The sequence below is a fragment of the Eulemur rufifrons genome, chromosome 29 (genome assembly GCF_041146395.1).
Source record: "Eulemur rufifrons isolate Redbay chromosome 29, OSU_ERuf_1, whole genome shotgun sequence".
Lineage (NCBI taxonomy): Eukaryota > Metazoa > Chordata > Mammalia > Primates > Lemuridae > Eulemur > Eulemur rufifrons.
Window position 1 is genome coordinate 70916733 of NC_091011.1, and position 15683 is coordinate 70932415.

The window sequence follows — 15683 nt, forward strand, 5'->3', positions numbered from 1 at the left end:
TATAAAATTTATTTACTATTAATAACACAGGCCCTGGGCTGGATTTTGCCTGCAGGCTGCATTTGCCTATCTCTAATGTAGAAGAGTCTGGTGTGTTGGTTAAAATAGTCATTTATCTTCTTGTAATACTGTACATACCTAGTGACAGAATATATTTCAGCACAATTTAGAACATTAGGAATTGATCAACTAATTTATTGAACACCTTTTTTTTTGCTATTTTTTTTTAACGCAGGCACGAAAATGAGGTTTATTGAGGAGTGAAAGATAGGATTATAGAGCAAGATATAGGTTTACAGAGCATGATATATACTCCACAGATGACGACTAGACCCATTGTCACTGCAAAGGTAAAGCAAAAGGAAGGGTGCAAAAAAAGCTTTTTCTGTTATTTTAATAAGAATCATGGAGGAATCAGAAGAGTATAGGAATGGGGCAGTGCCCAATCTTGTTAGGGAATTAAGACTATTTTATATATAAACTTATTAGCAAAGATATAGTTATATGATATATATTTTATATATGATGGTATAACATTATATATTGACTTCTTTATTATATGTATATAATGAGGTCTATGCCCTCAACTCTCAAGAAAGGAAAAAATTAAACATTTGTGTCTGTTTTGTGTCTCAGTACAGAAGCGAGGCCAGGTGCGGAGACTTCCTTGTGAGCATATATGGAGGCAGCACTGTAAAGCAAGCTGCTGATGGCCAGCTTCCTGGCTTTGGTTTCTCCTCCCATCTTCTCTTTATTAACTAATGATAATAATAATGGAAAAAAGGAAGCTGAAGAATTATTTGAACATATATGTAGAGGACATAGGCATTTGGTAAAATATCACAGACATCCAAATACTTGAGCTTGAAATTCTAAAGTCAGTAGCAGAAATGGCACCTTTGGCTCTAACACTATGTAATAAATTATAGTTCAGGCACAGGCTAAGAAGTCAGGAGATTTTGCTAGTCCCTAGAAAAATGGCCTAGAGAATGACACTTACCATCTTTGGGTATTAGTTTCTTCATCTGTTTTAGTCATGCCCTGTGTTGATGATCTTTAAGTGGGAATAGATCAGTTTCTATGTGTTAGAAAGATGACTCCGGTGGCAGATGGGTTGGAGGATATGATCTTCTAGGTGAGAGAAAGGAGGATTGGACTGCTAAGTGCAGCGCAGATGTACAGACATGATCCGACTAGAGACCTCTGTGAATACTTTTTTCCATACAGGCTTTATGTGAACCAGGTTGAGTGCTCCTGTGGGATCCTTCCAGTGGAAGAAGCCCCTAGTACAGTGGTTAGGAACTCAGGCTTCAGAGCCAGTTGTGCCAGAATTTTTATCTTGGGTCTGCCACTTTATAGCTGTGTGACTTTGGCTAAGTGACTTAAGTGATTTAATCTTCACTTTCCTTATCTGTAAAAATGGACAGGATAATAACACTTATAAAGTTGTGAAAATTAACTAAGGCAATGAATGCAAAGCATTTAACCCATTGCTGGTTGTTTTATGAAGGTCCTGCGAATGTTTGCTGCCATTATTATCAGAAGGAAATCAAGTTTTGGTGCTAATGAAAATTTTCTGCTATTTACAAATTATGATAGTGTAAGTTTTTATGATTTTCAGGAAACAGGACATGCTCTATTTTTTTCAAATTTTGTGGGAATAAAGTTATATTTTATGTTTTTACTGTGATCAAAAGTGATAGGAACAAGTCAGTTCTAGTTTGTCATTTTTTTTCTGTTTTCTTTTTTAGAAAAGTAGGTACCTGTACTCTATAATTTGATATGTCCATTTGTATAATGCTTAAGTCAGTCCTGGTGGTTCTTTCTCAGAAATTCAGAGGAAATAAGAGATAAGTGCATATCAATTCTGTATAAGGAAAGGAAGAAAGGAAGGCAAGAAAACACCAAAAGTCTCTAGTGCTCTGTGACAGAAGAGAAAGAGGTTGTGTTTCATACTAAACTGAAGTAGACTTTATGTTAAAAATATACTCTCCCCAATATTTTACAAGTGGGATTTTAAAAAAAAATTTCTTTTCAGTAGTTAGGTTCCTGTCTTATTTTCTTTGCAGCTGTTGGTCTGTCTTATGTTACAATTTCATTTCTATATCATGTTTTGCCTGTGATGAAGCCTGAGAAATAGCTCATTTTAATGTTTTCTATGATTTGTGTCTGTATTTCATTCTTCAGGAAGCATTTAAAGCAGTAGTCATGCCTTCTCATAATGACGTGTCTCTCTGCTTATTCTCCCTTTTGTTAGTGAACAGTATTTATGGTTTGTGTGTGTGTGCACGTGTGTGGACTATTTGGTATGCAGTTGCCTAGAGCACTGTGAAACTCAGCATATTCAATGCAGTGGTTTCTTTTTGTTTTGTTTTTCTGCATGCCATCAAATATTCTCAGAGTGTCCCTTCCACTTTCTGCACCAAATACAGCTAGACGATAGAGAAGGACATTGCAGTGAATTTTACTTTCTAGCAAATTATATACAGTACTTTTTCTTCTAGTAATGTTTCCTCCCAATTTTTATATAGAGAATGTTTTGGTAAAATTTTGGAAATAAAACAAAACTCAGAAAGGAAATTAAAAGATATCCTAGGGAAAAATTGCACCAACTATGACAGATAAGAGGTTAACATATTTACTAAATAAAGAGCTTTTATAAATCAGTGATATTCCAATAGAAAAAAATAAACAAACATGAGCCAATAGTTCCCAAAAGAGTAAAAAACAGACATAAAAATTTAATTCAATCTGAGAAAGCTGATAACGTAAAAATGAAAAAAAAAGAAAGGAAAAAAAAATGTATAAGCCTAGCTAGTAATCAAAGAAATGACCTCCCTCCCTTTTTGCTTCCCTCTTTTCTTCCCTCTCCCTCCACCCCATTATTTCTTTCTTTTTCCTATTAATAATTTAGCGAAAGAATTTCTCAATTTGATGAAGCAGGTACATTTAAACACTACTGAAGTAGAAAGGGGCACAAGCATTCTGGAAAGTCATTTGCCAATATGAATTGACACTTTAAAATGCTTGTAACCTTTGACTCATTAATATCACCTCTAAGAATCCATTCTAAGGAAATAGAGATACCATCAAAGCATTATGTACAAGGATAGTCACTGTCATTTATAATACCATTGAAAACATCAAAAACTGAATTTCCAGTGATAATGTGGTTACATAAATCATACAAAATCTTTAAGAGTTATTGTGCAGCCTCTAAAATCATGTTTTCAAAGAGTATTTGATGGCATTAGAAAATGTTCACACTGTCATTTTAAATAAGGAAGAGTGAATGGTGACTAAGAAAGAATCCCGGAAAGGAGCCAGATCTTTCAATGTCCATGCTTATGTCCTGATCATTAGACAGGGCTGCCTCTTTCTATGTGAAATATTTGGCACTGGATTTTATATCAACACATAGCAAGATAACCCAACAAGAGACAGAGTAAAGCAAACATCAGAATATGCAGACATCATCCTTCATTCCTAATAATAGCCTTGAGGGAGAGTAAACAGCCATTTAACTTGAGGTTTGTGTGGTAATAAAATGGTTCAGTAATTAGCTACCCTCCCTACCCCACCCCCAACTCAGGAGGAAGTCATCACAGGGCCTGTGTGCCCTAGACTGAGGCTGTGGTTTGGGGCAGCCCCTTGCTTGCAGATTCCCAGAGAGCTCCCTGAGCCCAGCTATAGAGAGAGCCTGGTTTTGGAGCAAGCACCCGATTGCCATTTCAGAAGAGGCAGTGAACAGTGGAAACCACAAACAGCAAATCCAAAATTGGGCATTTGTCTTTGTTTTGTCCCTTCAAATGTACTGTCAGTTACCCAAAAGAAGGGTATGTCCGGGGGCAAAGAGTACAGGCTTTGGGGTCAGATAGAGCTATACTCAAATCAAGGTTCAACCACGTTGCTATAAGTCCTTGGTTTCATCGTTGTAAAATTGGGGTAATAATGATAATTTTGCAGGGATGTGGTAGGGATCAAATGATTTAAGATATACCCCAAACGCCCAAAACAGTACCTGACACATAATAGCACTCAGTAGATGATGAGTAAATATTAGTCAAGTCTTCTTTCCACTGTGTGTTTGTTGATTTGAAACAAGTATTTAAAAAGATGGCCTGATACCAGATTCTTTTGTCCCCATAAGGTTTTGCAGATAATGATCTGAATTATATTGAAGGTGACATTTTTGCAAAGCACTTACTATATTTGCTTGCAGAGTAGTCATGTTAAATATTTCTTTGTGCTTTAGTCTCTACATCTGTTCATTTGTAGGATTTTATCTTAGCAATAGTCCTAAAAAAACTTAGCCTGTGCAGGTCATCAGTAGCAGTGCTGTGTGTGCTGCTTTTTCTTTTTCTTTTTCTTTTTGTGGGAGTCAGGACAGAGAGGGATTAATTTTTAAAAAATTCTTCTGTATTTTTAAAAACATTTTGGGAAAACAACTGGAAAGCAATCTCCCTTCTTTTTGGGAGGGATAGGTTTGTTTTTATAATAATATGATGGCTGGCCTTCCAGTGAGTTTGTAATACCGCTGGTCAGGGGTCCCTTCTGAGTTTGTGGCCCAGGATTTCGTGGTGTGAGGTCAACTTACTCATTCACACCAAGGACTGTGGCTTCATTAACTTTCGGTTTGTTAAAACCTATCCCTATCAGGTGTCTGAAAACTATTTGAGATAGTAAGAATAGAGATAATATAAAATAAGAGGTAAAAATGCCATTTGTAGGGACTGGAAGCATTTATATTAGGGATGACAGAGCATTTGGAATTTATATACACCTTTTAATAGATTTTGGCTTACCAATATTTGAAAATATCAGCGATCTAGTTTGCATTGACTGTCATCTTATAGACATTATGAAAAGCCAGGTGCATTTGTGATTTACTACCTGTAGTTCACTGCTAGCCCTGGACCTGGAGAGATAATTTTAGCTGCCCTCTGGAATAACAACTGCTCATTTGTTGCCAAAACAAAGCCAAGTGTAGTTACTGGAATTGAAAGTAGTAAAGCCAGTTTTATATTAATAAAAAAGACAAGCAATAATGAGTGCTGGCGAGGATGTGGAGAAAGGGGAAGCCCTGTATGCTGTTAGTTGCAATGTAAATTTGTGCAACCACTGTGGGGAACAGTATGGAGGTGTCTCAAAAAACTAAAAATAGAACTATCTTATGACCCAGCAATTCCACTGCTGGGTATATATCCAGACGAGGGGAATTTAGTATATTGAAAAGGTATGTACACTCCTGTTTTTCACTATTCACAATAGCCAAGATTTGGAATCAACCTAAGTGTCCATCAACAGATGAATGGATAAAGAAATTGTGGTACATGTACACAATGGAATATTATATAGCCACAAAAAGAACAAAATCCTGCCATTTTCAATAACACAATGGAACTGGAGAACATTATGTTAAATGAAATAAGCCAAGCACAGAAAGACAAATATCATATGTTCTCACCCATGTGGGAGCTAATTATTAAAAAACAATTGATCTCATGGAGACAGAAAGCAGAATGATGGTTACCAGAGGCTGGGATGGGTAGCAGAGAGCTAGGGGGAGAAAGTGGGAATGGTTAATGTGTGCAAAAATATAGTTAGAGTGAACAATATTTGATAGCACAAGAAAAAGTGACTATAATCAACAATAAGTTAGGATATACTTAAAATAACTAAAAGTGGAAATGGAATGTTCTTAACACAAAGAAATGACAAATGCCTGAGATGATGGATACCCCAATTACCCTGATTTGATCAATTCACATTGTATGCCAGTATCAAAACATCACATGTACCCTATGAAGATATACAACTATTATGTACCTATAATAATTAAAAACTTTAAAATCGGGAAAAAAAGAAAACAATAAAGCTAAGGACTTACTTTGGACAACTAGGCAGTTGAATACTGGCCGAATACCAAAATACTAGCCTGTCTGGTGGTTTCTCCTGTAGCTTCTTATCTCTGTGGGTTATGCATCCTCACCTAGGGGAAGACAGCTTCCTTAAGGCAGCTTCCAGGCCTTCTTTGGGGCTGCTTTCTTCTCAAGAGAGAAGTAAATTAGTCATTGAACTTTTAGAGAATGTAATGGAAAGAAAAACCTAACTTAGAGTCAAATTTGTGTTTTTTTACCCCATGGCCTACAGCTACTTCTCTGGCCCAAAATATCTTCCTTTGAGGCAAACACTTCAGTTGTAAGTTAATAGAGTGTTTCAAAACAAAGAAAATAAATTAATAGGAAGTGAAAAATCAGAATAAGTAGAATATAAAATAGATTTATTTTTGTTTTGTCATGTAATCCCAGATGATAAAACGGGAATAGACGTGTGTAATTGTCAAGTTCAAAATCATGTCAATTAAAGTGCTTCACTATGCTTTAATTTTTCTTAAAGGCCTACCTAAAAAGAAGAATCTCAGAGAAAGTAGACACATTTCTAATGATTAACCGTATATCTTTAAAAGTTTGATATAAGAATGAACCAGTATTGTACTTCTTAGGAGGGCTGATTGTTCTTGTTGCAGTGGAGTAAAGGGTTGAGTTTTATTCATAATTCACTTACTAACCCATTAAATGCTATTTATATTTTTGTTTAACTTGAGCCACACTTAATGATAAACTCTTTTCACTGTATTACTAGACTTTCTATAGAAGTAGCTTGAGCTTGCTGCCTTAATTTCCTTACTCGTTATCTTTAATCACTTACAATTTGACTTTAACCCCACTTTACCAACAATCCCCAGACTCTTGCCCTTTGTGTCACATTGCCAAAAGCCACATCCTATTTAATTTTCTTCTATAACATCTGATTTGCCCAATTGCCCACTCTAGTGGTATTATAGGAGTTCCCCTCTGAAATAATTCTCAAAGCTTCACATTTTACACACTACTCCATTACTACCAGATGCATCTGTGTTAGTCCCAGCTTTTGTCATGAATGATATTTTCTCATTGCCTGCTATGTAACGTCCATTTTTCTGGGCCTGGCATTTGTGCCATTATTCTTTCCTACTGCTTCTCCTCATGTGCCTGTTTTCCAATCCAATTCCTTTATGTATGCTATCATATCTACCCAGAGTCCACATCCTCTTTTTTCTCCACTGCAGTATCTGGTTCAAAGCTTATTCTTCTTTCCAAGCCCATAGGAAGGACATCCCATTCAGTAACCTTGTCTGATCTTCCAAGCTGGAAGTAATGTTTACTTCTTCTAGATTTTATCTCTACCTCTCTGCTGATGTATTTCATATTCTGTCCTGTGTTATTTGTGTGGGCATCTTATTTTCCCTTCTCAAGGAATGGGTCAATCTAATTATCATCTTATTTCCCACCCCAAGTGTCTATTTCAGTGTCTTATACTTTTTATAGGCTAAGTACATTTTGGATACTTGAATGAACTAGCCAATATTAATAGTAGAGCATATACGGAAGGATGTTTTAGAATATAGATGGTTATTACACTTGTGAATATTCTTCTTACCTTTCTTAGTTATTTCCATGCATTTTAGATTTAATAATTATCTGTTCAAACAGCTGATTGCCATGAATATATTGAACCTTCTATTAAGTTCTGTAAGTATTATGTAGTAATTATGTTAAGTAATTAATTGCTGCATTCAACTTTGTAGGATGTAATCTACAAATCTAACTATTAAGGTTTCTGTAATATTTTTTCTGTATAACTTCCAATAAAGGAAGAGTAAATGAGAAGTTACTGACCAAATTTCCCTCAAGATGATGGAAAAGTCCTAGCACATTTAGAGCCTTTAGGAGCACTGCAGTGTGAACATAGGAACCACCAAGAGTGTTATTTTACACCACTCACTACAGCCACCCTGTAAGAGCATGTATTATAGCTCACTCAGTGACACCTCACCTTGCAAGAACTCAACAATCCAGTCCTTCAACTCCCCAGACCACTAAGTGGTAGGAAAAAAATGCCAGTTTCTATAGTGCATACAGTGAGTATCACAGAATTACCACGGGGAGACCTTAATTTTGGCTTTCAACCACAGCTTTCCTTTTACGTAGTTCAGTGCACAGCCTTTAGGGCTCCACTTAGCAGCCTTCTCAAAGGAACATTCCCTGATGCACATTCTGTCACCCACACCAGCCCAAGGCTGAGTTAGGAGTATGACCTCTATATTTCCAGAGCAACACTCAGAATTATAATTGCCGGCTAATTCAGTTCCATGTATATATAAATTACCAATAAAAGATTGAAATATGTTCAGGACGTTCTGTTTAAGGGTGCAGTCAAGTATGTAATGCATTTTGGAAAGATTTCCTTATAAAATTGCATTAAAAAGAAAAATGTCTTTGGTGTTTAATAGGATACATCCTTAACTGTCCCAAATGACTAATTTCTAAGGGTTCTACATAGCCAAGGTCTTGCTGTATAAGGATAAATATATCTGGGACCTTCTTGATTTATCAATGCACAGTAGTCACTGAATCTACCTAATATACACCTCACTCCATACACTAGTCTGGGGATAGAAACACACACACCCACACACACAGAAGACAAGGTCTTAGCCATCAAAGACTTCTAGTTTTGCCAGATTTGTATTTTCTTATGAAGTTAATTATAATAAGTCCTGGGGAATGTTGTGTTATATATCTAGATGAGAAATCTAGACCTCTGCCCCTATGTAGTCATTCAGCATTTATCAAACATTGAGTACTTCTGTGGACCAGGCTACATGCTGGGTGCTGGAGGATTGAGACATATTAAAACATATTTTAAATGGCTAGAAATATGCGTAGACTTATACAGGCCTTTCTCCTGTTCTTGACCAAGGTGGAGTTCCTCATTATCAGCATACTTGTAAATAAAAGGGAACAGATAATCTGAGATCTTGCTTCAGTTGTCCTTGAGAGTTAATAAAGGATTGTGTGTGACTGGACTTTGGACAGTCCTTCATAATGACAGGGAAGGTTGACAGATAGCCTCCCTCCAGCCAGGGAGAATGAGCCACAAAGACTGAACACTGTATTGTTCCCACCAATATAGTCTGCTCCAATGTAGTTTCCCAGATCACAGCCAAGAAAAGAAAGAATGTGCTGAGCTTGACTCCTCAGTAGAGCCAGGTGCCCAGGAGAGCAGAAACAGTGTACCTGTGAAGTTGCCAAGGCAACATCAAGGGTAGAGAGAAGAGTAGACAGAATGATTTATAAGGGTTTCTTGCCATAGGAATGGGTCTAAAAATACACTTCCATGTCTTTTCCTCAGAAGGATAAATGCTACAGGAATTATCAAGGGAACTGTGCTGCATAAAAGCTTGAGACCGTATCAGAGCCCAAGGAGACCAGGGCAAAGGGCAAGGAGAGAGGAGGCAGAAGCAACAGATGAGGCTGAGCAGTGTGCATGGTGTGCTTTTAATCCCTTAGTGAACTGATGCTGTGCCTGGATATAAAATTGATTTTTTAAAAACATACAAATGTTGTATGTTTAAAATATACCTAGGAAAAAAAGACCATTTACTGGGATGAAATGAAGATATTTTATTTCCATATTTTTAAAAAGTTCCTCTCAGCTTCTACTTTAATATTAGCAGATTTGCAAAGACAATTTTACATGTCAGCCTGTGGAATAGCATGTCATGGTAGCACAGGTAGAAGTTGCATTTTATTTAGGAATAATTGAGAAAGAAGCTGTTAAGGTACGTAGAGCATAGAGTTGGTGCATCTTGGCACCTTTTCTTAGCATAAGTAGATAATGTTATCAGATGTCCACACTGATTTTTTTACTTTCATGAATTATTATGTTCATTATTAGTGGTGACACTGTATCAGTTTTATATTGCTGCACAAAAAATTACCACCAATACAGCAGCTTAAAACAGCACATATTTATTATCTCACAGTTTCTGTGGGTCAGGAGTCCAAGCATGTCTCAGCTGCGTCTTTTGCTCTGGATCTCACAAGGCTGCGATCAAAAGTGTTGACCAGGCTGCTATCTCAATCTACACATTTAATCTGTTTGCAAGCTCACTCAGGCTGTTGGCAGAAATCACTGCTGTAGAACTGAGGGGTTGAGTTTCTTACTTGCTGTTGTAGACGCTGCCTGCAGCCCATTACCACATGGGCTTCTCAACACGGCCTCTTACTTCATTAAGCTAGTGAGGACAAACTCTACTATGTCTGCTACCAGGATGGAATCTTACATAGCTATTTGTTAGAAGCAAGTTGCATATCCCACCCACACTCAAGGGGAGGGGTTCCATAAAGGTATGAATACCAGGAGGGTGGGGATCACTGGGGTCACCTTAGGCTTTGTCTATCATGGGGGCATTCTGAGGAAAAGTATACATTCTATAATTTTAAAAGCTGTGCTATCTGGAAATCTGTTCAAAATTAGCATGCATGCAAGCTAAATTATTAGAGCTTCCATTTTTCATTCTCTTGCCCTTTGGTAAATGAGGAAGGGCAGAAGTGAAGTTACAACCTTACTTAATGGCAGCTGACAGGAAGGAACAGAGAATTTAGTAAGGTTGAAAGATGAATGAAGTGAAGGAAGAGAATGTGCCCTATTTTCACATGGAAGAATACCAATGACGAATGAAACTTTCCTGTGAGTTTCCTGACTTTGGAGGGCTGAGAAAACAGTTTGAGGTTAGGCTCCTACTATAGAGCTAGACTAACATGAGCCTTGATGCGCTTTCCTATGGAAAAGCACACTTTCTGTAACTAAATCAGTTACATCAGAATATGCCTTCTAAAATGTTGCTTTGCATGAAATGGACAATTTCCTAGTCCTTCCCCTGATGTTCTAGTCTTAGGACCTGGAAAATAATGTGGACTTGAATGTTTGTTCCTTGCAATTAAAACATTCACAAACAAGCATGCTTGGGTTATGGTTTATACTTTAATATGGCTTATGTTACAAGCTGTGAGAGGACTTGAAAACAGAAGAACAGGATCACGGGTGGCTCCAACTGTGGCTAAATAACTGGCCTGTGACTCAGTTGATTATTCCCACAGTATCTAGTAAGGTGGTAATCACTGATTTAGAATCACATAGTAGACACCGGGGACTCAATCATTTCTTTGACTTCTAAAATGGCTGCTTTCAAATTTACCCTCAAGTTTACTACTACCTTAAGCAACTAGAAACCAATTAATAGGGCCCTTCTATTAACTGACTCTTCATTAGTTTTGTAGGACATCCATGTTTAGCATAAGGACAAATCACAGTGCTGGTGATTTACTCCTTGGGCTATAGTCTGTAGCACAGTGCTTGGCACCTAGAAGATGCTCAGTAAATGCTAGTATGACAGCTACAGCTACTGCTGTTGATATTATTATTTACACATTCAGCTCAGTCTCCTCTGCTTTTTACAACTATAGTAATATAACAAATCACAAGAGAAGAATAGGATAAACACAAACAACAATTATAATACATATTATTTGATGAGGTCTGCCATGTTAGGCACTTTACGCTATCACATTTAGTCCTCATGACAACCATGCAAGATACGTGTTATTTTTCTTATTTTATAGACAATGAAACAGACTCAAATGTATACAAACACTTTCTATAAAGAGTTTCACCTCCATTGATTTACTAAAAAAGTAAATATACCAGAGTCCCCTATTCTTTAAGTATCTGTTTAGTTGGGCTGCATTGTCCATCTAGTCATTGCATGAAGTTGTTAGAAGTCTTTCATAAATAATTTTGGAGAAGACCAAATAGCTGCCCTGATTTTAGAAATACAATTTGGACTGTGCTAATTTGTCTCATCTCAATGGAAACTGAGAATAGCAATTCACTACTAGTCAATCAATGCTCCATGTATTTGTATACCAGGCATGTTGGGTAGGAATTTCACATATCTAATAATAATTCCCCACCAGTGCTTCAACGTACCCGTACAACTCTGCTGCCCCTGACTGCTCTTTTTTTCCTTCCATGGGCATGCACCCTCAGCGCCTGGCCTGGAGTACTCTGCATAGAGTGCTCGACTGCTCTACTCCTCACTGTCCCCTGCCCCCGCAGCTATAGGTAACTTCACCTTCCTGTTCATCCTACAAGTTTTAGGTGAGATGCTTTTTCTTGACAGAATTTTTTCTTGATCTCCCAATCCTTTTGGTGCCCTGTCCCACTTAACTCCCTCTTGTGTCCTTTCCTATTTCTTTATCCATAATACCTCTCTTACACATAGGATAGTGAGCAACTGCATAGTTGATACGAACAAAGTGGTAATCAATCAGGAGGTGCCTGGCAGTGAACATGCATTTTTAGTGGTTTATTTTTCATCTTTTTTATTGACTCCAATTCTTTTGATGAGTAGTCTAACAGCCTTTTAAGTAAGTTGAAAAACCTTTTACTCATATGTGCTAACTTTTGTGAATTTGTCCTTCTTCCATAGGGGTAACCATGGCATTATAATCTTTAATAACTAACATATTAAATATAGCTATTTTCCATTTGTTCTAAGGTAGAAATATTGCTTGGTGGTTCATCAAGGACTCTGGTATGTAGGTCCCACAAAACGTGTAAAAGCACCTTCTCTTTTTGACTGGCAGTTCTGTTGTCAACTTTGGTCAAACTCTTCAGTGGCTATGAATCCATGAAAACCATTCACAACAATAGTTTGTTGCGGCAGAAACTAAAAAGCTGCTCTTTTTTTTTTTTTTATACATATCATTTTTCTTTCAGGTTGTATAACTTGATACCTAGTGTTCTGAGCCTATGTAATGTCGAACCATTTTAATGAGATCTTGCTATGGTTCTAAGAATTCTCATCATTAAAAAACAAATGATTTCACCAGAAAGAAGAATGAAAGAGCTGGTTTTACTGACATACTCATGAATTCCTTGTTCTTCTCCCTTTCTGTCTTTTTTCCAGTGAGCATGTTTTTGAACACATTAACACCGAAGTTCTATGTGGCCCTGACAGGCACTTCCTCACTGATATCAGGGCTTATTTTGGTAAGTGATGGAATCTGTCTCATTTAATAACATGCTGATTACTAATATATATGTTAGTATATATACAAGGAAAAAATCTGGAAGAATATACACCAGCAGTTTATAGTGATTGTCTTGCATATGTGCATATGTTGAGTGTGTGTGTGTGTGGGAGGGGACTTATAGAGGTCTTTCACTACCAAGTTAAATATTTCTGAAATATTTTAAAAACAATTTTAAGCAATTATATATTACTTGTGTTGAAGGGGAAAAATGGAAATAAAATGGAAAATAAAGGAAGACAATTCTATGTCAAATTCTAGTGTCTAAGATACTATAAAATAAATGTAACTCAGTTCAACAAAAAAGTGTTTTTCATCACCCTCATCAAAGTGGATTATTGGACATAATCAAGATCACTAGAAATATAGCTTAGTTTCTTTAAATGTATTAACATGGATTGCGACCATTCTGACCTCATTTTCCCTTTATCTTTTCTTTCAAAATTTACATTTATTTTTATTGCTTCCTTTAAAAAATGCCAAATAGGCAGAAAGCAATATGAATATCATCTGTATGGCTCTATCACCGTATCCCTGTAGTAGTTGCAGGTGTACTAAATTATGATACCTGAAGTAGTTAATTTTAGTGATCTCTGATGGGGACCATCTAAATTCAATAGGACTACTCTAATATAATTAAATTACCTTTAAGGAGAAAGAAGTTTTAGAAAACCTTTTTTCTTTTCCTGTGCATACAATCCTGTAATTACTAATTATTACAGAAGCAGGCAAAAGAAAAATATTAACATTACAGAGTTGACGTCAAGAAAAATGGAAGGTCAGTAGAAAGAAAAGTTTAAGAGGAGAAGGGCACAGACATATGGAGCAGAAAGCATAACTGGACCTAGAATAATGGAGGATTTCAGATTCTAGAGCTTGTAAAGAGCCAGAGTGAAAAGGTGGAGAAATGTATGCAGGGCAGAAACCTGCAAACAGGTGAAAGAGCTGTAGCAGTATGGAGAGCATTTTTTTGTGATCAGAGAATATCCAGGTTTGTTTTGCTTTGCTGTATCACATGGACTGCTGAGATGTTTAAAGTAGATGTTAAGCTGGGAATGTGAAGAATATCAGCAGGAGCCACTCCAAGAAGGTTACAAAAGTAGAAATCCAAATAGAAAGCCCAGTGCTGGCTGCAAAGACCAACTCAAGGTAAGGGGAAGTATATTAAATCTCCTCCTTAAAATGAGTTAAAATAAGGTATGTGTGGTAATTTGTACCATGTTGCCTTTTTTCCCCCGAGACAAGGTCTCAACCACAAAAGACTCCATTTAGCCAAAGTAATCCTGAGCAAAAAAAATGAAGCTGGAGGCATCCCACTAACTGACTTCAAAATATACTACAAAGCTATGGTAACCAAATCAGCATGATACTGGTGTAAAAACAGACACACAGACCAATGGAACAGAAAAGAAAACCCAGATAAATAATAAATTCACACAGTTATAGCCAACTCATTTTCAACAAACACACCAAGGATATAGAATGGGGAAAAGATAGTCTCTTCAATACATGGTGCTAGGAAAACTGGATAACCATATGCACAAGAGTGAAACCAGACCCCTATCTATTACCATATATAAAAATCAACTTAAAATAGATTGAAGACTTAAATCTAAGACCTGAAACTATGTAACTACTAGAAGAAAACATTGGGGAATTGCTTCAGGACATTGGCCTGGGCAAAGCTTTTTCGTGTAAGACCTCAAAAGCACAGGCAACCAAAGCAGAAACAGGCAAATGGGATTACATCAAGCCAAAAAGCTTCTGCACAAGCAAAGAAAATAATCAACCCACAGAATAGGAGAAAATATTTGCAAAACATCCATCTGAAACTCAATAGCAAAAAACAAAACAACAAAAAACCCACAAACAAATAATTTGATTAAGAAATGGGTGAAAGATCTGAATAGACACTTCTCAAAAGAAGACATACAAATGGCTAACAGGTATACGAAGAAATGCTCAACATCACTAATCATCAGAGAAATGCAAATCAAAACCACAATGAAATATCATCTCACCCCAGTTAGAATGGCTTTTGTCAAAAAGACTGGGAATAATGGATGCTGGTGAGGATGTGGAGAAAGAGGAACCCTTGTACACTGTTAGTGGGAATGTCAATTAGTGAAGCCACTGTGGAGAATAGTGTGGAGGCTCCTCATAAAAGCTAGAAATTAATCATATAATCCAGCAATTAAACCATATAATCCAGCAATTCCACTATTGAGTATATCTCCAAAAGAAAGGAAATCAGTATTCCAAAGAGATACCCGCACTCACATGTTTATTATAGCACTATTCACAATAGCCAAAATATAGACTCAACTTAAGTACCCATCAATGGATGAATGGATAAAGAAAATGTGGTATATATATGCAATGAAATATTATTCTGCCATAAAAAAGAATGAGATCCTGGTATTTTCAGCAGCACTGATGAAACTGGAGGTCATTATGTTGTGTGAAATAACCTAAACACAGAAAGACGAATATTGTGTATTCTCATTCATATGTGGGAACTAAAAAAGCAGATCTCATGAAAATATAGAGTAGATTTGTGGCTACCATAGGGCCAAGAAGAGTAGGGAGAAGGGGGAATGAAGAGAAATTGATTAAAAGGTACAAATATACAGTAAGAAAAAATAAAACCTAATGTTTGATAGATCATTAGAGTGATTATAGTTAACATTAATCTACTAT

General features: G+C 36.6%; 1 protein-coding gene and 1 pseudogene across 11 annotated transcripts in view; one reads left to right on the forward strand and one right to left on the reverse strand.

Annotated features, from left to right (window-relative positions):
• The window catches only part of ST7 (suppression of tumorigenicity 7), a 235273-nt gene that overhangs the window by 111111 nt on the left and 108479 nt on the right, over positions 1 to 15683 (forward strand). For 10 of the 11 annotated variants that reach the window (XR_011231791.1, XM_069462489.1, XM_069462490.1 and 7 more), the window contains exon 2: positions 12860 to 12942. The exons of the other annotated variant lie outside the window; for it this stretch is intronic. Coding sequence is in view for 9 of the 10 variants with exons in the window: in XM_069462489.1 (XP_069318590.1) it covers positions 12860 to 12942 (83 nt within the window). In the remaining variant the exon portion in view is untranslated. The remainder of the gene's footprint in view (positions 1 to 12859; positions 12943 to 15683) is intronic. 11 annotated transcript variants of the gene reach the window in all.
• Positions 13248 to 15436, reverse strand: LOC138377480 (zinc finger protein 277-like; annotated as a pseudogene).